The sequence below is a fragment of the Ascaphus truei genome, unplaced genomic scaffold (genome assembly GCF_040206685.1).
Source record: "Ascaphus truei isolate aAscTru1 unplaced genomic scaffold, aAscTru1.hap1 HAP1_SCAFFOLD_206, whole genome shotgun sequence".
NCBI classification, from domain to species: domain Eukaryota; kingdom Metazoa; phylum Chordata; class Amphibia; order Anura; family Ascaphidae; genus Ascaphus; species Ascaphus truei.
In genome coordinates this window covers 160962-168745 of record NW_027454968.1, presented here as the reverse complement: position 1 = coordinate 168745, position 7784 = coordinate 160962, and the positions used below count along the sequence as shown (strand labels likewise).

The 7784-nt window shown below is 42.3% G+C and overlaps 1 protein-coding gene across 1 annotated transcript; it reads left to right on the top strand.

Annotated features, from left to right (window-relative positions):
- Nucleotides 1-851: 851 nt before the first annotated feature.
- On the top strand, nt 852-6755 carry LOC142477232 (uncharacterized). Its single transcript, XM_075582228.1, has 6 exons — nt 852-906; nt 4731-4870; nt 5350-5433; nt 5855-6004; nt 6091-6174; nt 6648-6755. Exons 1-6 carry the CDS (start codon nt 852-854, stop codon nt 6753-6755), a joined length of 621 nt encoding a protein of 206 aa, XP_075438343.1.
- Nucleotides 6756-7784: the final 1029 nt, after the last annotated feature.

Here is a 7784-nt window from a genome sequence, read left to right as displayed (position 1 = left end):
CAGTCCGCCGGACAAGTGTCCCATGGCAGCGTGGCAAAGCTCCCTTATATCAAGATGTATAAACATTTGATTCCTCCCAAATATATACAGCCCCTATATCTTGCATTTAAGAGGCTGTGGTCATGGACGGACTATAAATAACACTGCACGAAGCTCCGTGGATAAATCCCATCCTGTCTCAACAATGAGAACAAGGAACTCCAGGGCATGCACCAAATGAGCATCTGAACCGGCGTGTACTTTGTTGGAACGTGATGATGCACCTCAACGCGTTTCGCTTACTAAATCACACTTCTCCCAGCACTATACACACATTTTAAAAATAGCATGCAAACAATAGCTGTCTACATGGCTGTGTGAGTGTCACTCACCATGATCAGGGCCCTGGGTCACCACCACCAGCACGGCAGAGATGTTCTCATATAGCAGAACTACTACCAGCAGAGGGCACTAGCCCACGTGGGGCATTTCTTAGGAAGAAAGGAGACAGAGAGCCACTTGTCTTGGCAAACAATGTTTTAGTCGTGCAAAAGTGCAAGGGTCAACATTTTGGTCCTAGTGTGAGCCGCGGTCAAGATCAGTGATGGATTTCCCATTAGGCCTGATAGGCCGTGGCCTGGGGAGGCAAAAATGCCCCGCCCATAATGCAATGCCGCGCTCTCTGGACTGATGGGAAGGTACACCTCCTTCTTCCAAATCGCAGCGTCGAATGACGCCACGGATGTCACCAACGGGACGTCACACGGCGTCTCACTGCCATGGCAATGTGATGGATCTCCGTCAAATGACATCATGACGTCACTGTGGCAACGTGACGCCATGTGATGTCATGTCGGTGACGTCATTTGACGATGCGATTCGAAAGCAGAAGGCGGGTCGCCAGCAAGGAGGCGACGGCCGCCACATGTGAGTGCGTAGTGGTGGTGGATCTTCAAATCCGCTGCTGGTCAAGATGGAAACCCATGACCAGTTGACCCGTGGGCTACTACGGGATTAATATGTACAACAGTGTACTTTGATTACTATGTTATCCTCTATTTCAGGTCCGTTTAGCCTATGTATATATTGACCATTATTTGAAATATTTAAAATGTTTGAATTATTTTTTAAAATATGCTTGGAGCACGAGTTCTCTGAAGCTGAACCCTATTAATGTCAGCTAAGGGGAGGACACCGGCCTCCAGGGACCTTTAAACAGCAGAGAGATACAGGCACCCCATACAAAGGTATCTCGGGAAGCTGGGGGTCCCTAGAGCCAAAATCAGTGCGTTTCAGCTCTGGAGACCCCCCCCCCAGCTTCAAATATATTTATTTAATATTTAAAATGAAAAATAAATAAATGTTGGGGACAGATTTAAGCCGCCGTTATGTTATATCTTTGCTGGCGTGTTGGGCGTCTGCTTTGCTAATAAAACCTTATTAGATCCTTGTGTCTGGCTTCTGCAAACCCTGTGTCCCGGGGGAAGCCTCCCCTAGTGGAAAGGTTGGGGATATCGAAGTTGAGCCTGCCCCACAGGCTCAGGTAGCAGCGAATCATGACCCATCTGGACTTTATTCTAATGGTGAGTTACTGGGGCTATCCCCATCTTCCTCCCTCCCCTACTTGTTACACGGAGAGATGTTACTCTGGGATGTGTTTCAGGGTAAAAGTACTATTCGAAGTGGACCATTTATGTCTAATTATTAAAGTCACTAACGGCAATAACTTGTTTTTCTGCAGAACTTTACCTTTCCAAAAAATTGTTTATATTAACACTACAACATATGGAGTGTCAGTTGGTGTGGGGCTGCTGAAGAGGTAACTGCTTCAGCACAGGGTGGGAACAGAATGGGGAAAAGTTCCTGAGGGGGGGCCCCAGGCCTAAGTACTCCCAGTTACCCCCAGTTAAGTGTGAGTGTTGTCTGTTTATATATGAGCAAGCATCCTCTCCTTCACCCTGGTATCAAAAACATGTGTACATATTTAAGGCAAATGGCTGGAATAAAAGACGCATCCCAGCATGCCCAATTACCTCCTGATGAAGCGCCGATCAGTGCGAAACGCGTTTTTTACTGAGAGTGCAGCTCTAGCTAAGCTGTACTCTCCCGCGAGACGTCCTGCCTGACTTGGAAAGAACTTCAACGGGTTCACTTCCGGTTTGTGTCGAGTAGAGGGGGTAACGCGGAGCTCGCTGTGTTGGCGTTGGAACCGTGAGGGATCCATACCGTTCGTGTGGCTGTATTACATTTCTATATTCACAGTGTGCTACTAAATGTGGAATTCTTCCTAATGTCCTGCCCTCTCTGAGCTCCTATCTCCTTTTTTTTTTTTTGCATGACGTGTCCCGGTTGATCCCCGGAGAGTCTTGGAGCTGCGGGAGGAAGAGGACCTGGTAAAAGTTTGACTTTGATGGACGAGTGCGGTCTCACATCTATGTGGAAATATTGTCTGTTTATATGTACTGTTGTGGATATATTTTTTCCAATTAATTAATTTTATAAACTCTCGTGTTTGTGTCTGGCGATATTGATCCCTGGTATTAGTCCTGGTCTTCCCGTGACACTGCGTGTTTAGCATGTTACACATTCTATCAGTGCAGACAGTGCAGCATCTCCCACGTTAAACATGTCCTCCTCATCACGTGAGCACGTCACATGTTACATGTTCAGCGTGGCGCTGGCCACGTACAGAGGGTTTTATGGTGTAAGATACAACAATGTGAGACACAGGAGAAGACTCGCACACTGCAGGGATAAAACAATCACTGGGAGAAGGGAATCCCTGCCCCGAAGAGCTTACAATCTAAAGACATTGGGAACCTCCAGGCACTAAATCCTCACCCCCTTTACAACGAGCAGCATAACGTGATCAAGATACGTCCCTAATCTTCCAGTTACCCAGTAACTGAGATCAGGAGGTGACACAGGCTGAGTGCCGAGCACAGGATCAGTAGCAGCTGTGTCTCTCCCTCTGCACCTTCCTCACACTCTCACTACTCTGCACTGTACTTTACTTTATTCAGAAGCCATTCTGGAACTAAAGTGAGTGCAGAGAAGAGCCACCAAATTAATAAAGGGGATGGACAATCTAATTTATGAGGAGAGGCTAGCTAAATTAGATTTATTTACATTAGAAAAGAGGCGTCTAAGAGGGGATATGATAACTATATACAAATATATTCGGGGACAATACAAGGAGCTTTCAAAATAACTATTCATCCCACGGGCAGTACAAAGGACTCGGGGGCATCCCTTTAAGGTTGGAGGAAAGGAGATTTCACCAGCAACAAAGAAAAGGGTTCTTTACAGTAAGGGCAGTCAGAGTGTGGGAATCATTCCCCATGGAGACTGTGATGGCAGATACAGGAGATATGTGTAAGGAAAGGTTGGACACTTTGTTAGAAAGGAAAGGTGAACAGGGATATACCTAATAAGTAACATGGGAAGGATGTTGATCCAGGGAATAATCTTATTGCCAATTCTTGCAGTCAGGAAGGAATTTATTTTTCCCATTAATGGGGTTTTTTGTTTGCCTTCCTCTGGATCAATAAGTAAGTATAGATATAGGATAAAGTATCTGTTGTCTAAATTTAGCATAGGTTGAACTTGATGAACGTACGTCTTTTTTTAACCTCATCTACTGTGTAACTATGTAACTATGTCTTCTCCACCATTATATTTTGAAGGATAACAACGTGTGCGCTCGGAATATCATCCGGATGGAAGTGGGGAGGAATTTACGACTGGCTGCTCAACTCTCCTCTCGCATGGGAAGGGGGAAAAGAGAAGGATAATTATCTGTAATGAAGACAATTATACCTGCTTATTTACTGTATGATAATAACCTATATTTATACATTATTTATATCTATTTATATCTATTTATATAAATATATTTATATCATTATTTATTAAACAGCTGTATCAGAATTTATATTCTATTTATGTTTTTGAATAAATGCAATTGGTAATATAAAACATTATCTGTGTTTATTTGATGTGCTTTAGATAATCAGAATAACACATAATCCTGTCAGTAAAAAAAATATTAAATCACTAATAAGAGCGCTGTGTTCAGCTCTGGAGCTCACATCTCCAGAAAGACATATACAAACAAATCCATCAGATGGGTGTGTGTTTTATATCATAAGGCTAAAGATTAAAGGACCTCAAAGTGTACAGCCTGAGACACAAGGGAGAGGGGGATATGTGAGAAATAAAAGTAATATTGTAGTAGAAAAAGTCCTGAAGCTTTCAGAGGTTTCATCATTAGACAAGTTTCAATTTCAGGATATAAATATTTCCCATGAAGAAAGAAACATTAAAATATTTCTCCCAAACCCAATTTTCTAATTGTAATTTTAATATAACAGACAAAGAACTATGAACAATTAACATATGGCGACATGAAAACAAAACTAAGAATAAGATTGAGGAAATCCCACTTTCAGAAGTTTGATAGATTTAGGAATGATGAAGATGGCAAAGATATGAAAACGAAACAAAAAAAAGCTTGAGAAACTTTCACACGTTGATCAGATCAGGATTTTCACTTTTTAAACATCCAGAATCCCTCTCAGAATATAAGTATTAACCTGGGAAGATGAAGATCAGAACAGAACAAGGACACAACAGAACCAGCACAAGGTCCAACACACACAGGTAAGAGTCTCCTGTCCAACTCTACAAGAAGACTTCCTTCTCAATGTGTGTTCTGTTATCTCATGATGGGCTCTTGTTTTCCATCTCAGTGACAATGTCTCACGAGGTTTCATGGAGAGTTTTCCTCTTGCTGAGTCTGAGCTCTTTCTCCTATTCCCAAAACTGCAAGTGGCTTCAGCCCCATCAAGAGCGTCTGAACCAGCGGATCCTCCAGAACTTTAATCTAATGGTGAGTTTCTGGGACTATCCATATCTTCCTCCCTCCCCTACGTGTTATACAGAGAGATGTTACTCTGGGATGTGTTTCAGGGTAAAAGTACTATTAAAAGAGGCCCATTTACTTCTAATTATTGAAGTAACTAACGGCAATAACTTGTTTTTTTAACAAAACTTTTACATTCCAAAAATAATTTATATTTAACAATCAGAATGTTTCTTTTAGATCGGACAGATCTAGTGATCCGAAGTGAAACCCACCTCCATATAACAGAGAGGAACATGTTAGACATTGCAATACAGATGTTTTTTTCCATAAGATCACACAGAAAAATAGATTAGAATTTTTTTTTTTAACCCAAAATGCAATGAAGTGTAACATATTCAGATTTGGGGTCGATTGCTCTTTACCAAACTTAGCACATTTCCTGAACCTCTCAATCACCTCATTAATTACATATTTATCCCCAATTTCGTGTATCTGTTTTTCAGAGCCCAGTTGAGGAGTTTCCTCTCGCCTGTATACTGAACACCACGTTCCCTCCTAATATAGACGCTCTCTACAGCATCTCACAGGTATAATGAGCGCCATTACCTCCTCTGTAGCCTGTAAATGACAGGGCACATGTGATACAGTTAGTATGTGCTGCGTGTTTAGCATGTTACACATTCTGTCAGTGCAGACTGTGCCATGTTCCAGGCAAAAAAACCACACGTTTATAAGGAGCAGCTGTGTCCTCTTCTCTTTATACACACACACACACACACACACACACACACACACACACACACACACACACACACACACACACACACAGACACAGACACAGACACAGACACAGACACAGACACAGACACAGACACAGACACACACACACACACACACACACACACACACACACACACACACACACACACACTACAATCTGCACTGAGCTCACAAAGTGAGGAACCCAGCACTCAGCTCTCCGAGGCGCTAACACATTGGGCCTTTCAGGTGGGAGCTGCAGCGCTCGCTGTGCGTGAGGTCACCAACCAAACTAACTGGTTCTACATCAAACACCATGAGAGTCTCCGGTGCCGGCAGCAGGCCTGGGAGAGGCTGCAGGCGCTGCTCCATTACCAGGGGAACCAGCTGGCTGAGTGTGTAAGTACAGCATGAAGTGTGGGACCCGTACCCCTCTCCTGACTTTATAGGGGGGCTATTAATAAGGACGCCCTATATCTTTCCAGATCCCTGAGGGAGCAGAAAACCATCTCCATAAAGAAGCCGCATCCAAATACTTCCACACGCTGGAGGAGATTGTGCAAGAGCAGGTAACGCTTACACCTGTACAGGGGATTAACCCCCATCTCTCACGTTAAACATGTCCTCCTCATCACGTGAGCACGTCACATGTTACATGTTCTGCGTGGCGCTGGCCACGTACAGAGGGTTTTATGGTGTAAGATACAACAATGTGAGACCCAGGAGAAGACTCGCACACTGCAGGGATAAAACAATCACTGGGAGAAGGGAATCCCTGCCCTGAAGAGCTTACAATCTAAAGACACTGGGAACCTCCAGGCACTAAATCCTCACCCCCATTACAACTAGCAGCAAATCGTGATCAAGATACATCCCTAATCTCCCAGTTACCCAGTAACTGAGATCAGGAGGTGACACAGGCTGAGTGCCGAGCACAGGATCAGTAGCAGCTGTGTCTCTCCCTCTGCACCTTCCTCACACTCTCACTTCTCTGCACTGTACGTTATTTTATTCATGTCTTCTCCACCATTATATTTTGAAGGATAACAACGTGTGCGCTCGGAATATCATCCGGATGGAAGTGGGGAGGAATTTACGACTGGCTGCTCAACTCTCCTCTCGCATGGGAAGGGGGAAAAGAGAAGGATAATTATCTGTAATGAAGACATTTATACCTGCTTATTTACTGTATGATAATAACTTCTATATTTATACATTATTTATATCTATTTATATCTATTTATATAAATATATTTATATCATTATTTATTAAACAGCTGTATCAGAATTTATATTCTATTTATGTTTTTGAATAAATGCAATTGGTAATATAAAACATTATCTGTGTTTATTTGATGTGCTTTAGATAATCAGAATAACACATAATCCTGTCAGTAAAAAAAATATTAAATCACTAATAAGAGCGCTGTGTTCAGCTCTGGAGCTCACATCTCCAGAAAGACATATACAAACAAATCCATCAGATGGGTGTGTGTTTTATATCATAAGGCTAAAGATTAAAGGACCTCAAAGTGTACAGCCTGAGACACAAGGGAGAGGGGGATATGTGAGAAATAAAAGTAATATTGTAGTAGAAAAAGTCCTGAAGCCTTCAGAGGTTTCATCATTAGACAAGTTTCAATTTCAGGATATAAATATTTCCCATGAAGAAAGAAACATTAAAATATTTCTCCCAAACCCAATTTTCTAATTGTAATTTTAATATAACAGACAAAGAACAATGAACAATTAACATAGGGCGACATGAAAACAAAACCAAGAATAAGATTGAGGAAATCCCACTTTCAGAAGTTTGGTAGATTTAGGAATGATGAAGATGGCAAAGATATGAAAACGAAACAAAAAAAAGCTTGAGAAACTTTCACACGTTGATCAGATCAGGATTTTCACTTTTTAAACATCCAGAATCCCTCTCAGAATATAAGTATTAACCTGGGAAGATGAAGATCAGAACAGAACAAGGACACAACAGAACCAGCACAAGGTCCAACACACACAGGTAAGAGTCTCATGTCCAACTCTACAAGAAGACTTCCTTCCCCAATGTGTGTTCTGTTATCTCATGATGGGCTCTTGTTTTCCATCTCAGTGACAATGTCTCACGAGGTTTCATGGAGAGTTTTCCTCTTGCTGAGTCTGAGCTCTTTCTCCTATTCCC

Excerpts from the sequence above, each read along its gene's own strand:
- LOC142477232 (XM_075582228.1), top strand. The coding sequence starts at position 852 with ATGCGATTCGAAAGCAGAAGGCGGGTCGCCAGCAAGGAGGCGACGGCC. Across the intron at positions 907-4,730 it reads GGAGGCGACGGCCGCCACAT|TGACAATGTCTCACGAGGTT; the intron begins GTGAGTGCGTAG and ends TTTCCATCTCAG. Across the intron at positions 4,871-5,349 it reads TCCAGAACTTTAATCTAATG|AGCCCAGTTGAGGAGTTTCC; the intron begins GTGAGTTTCTGG and ends TCTGTTTTTCAG.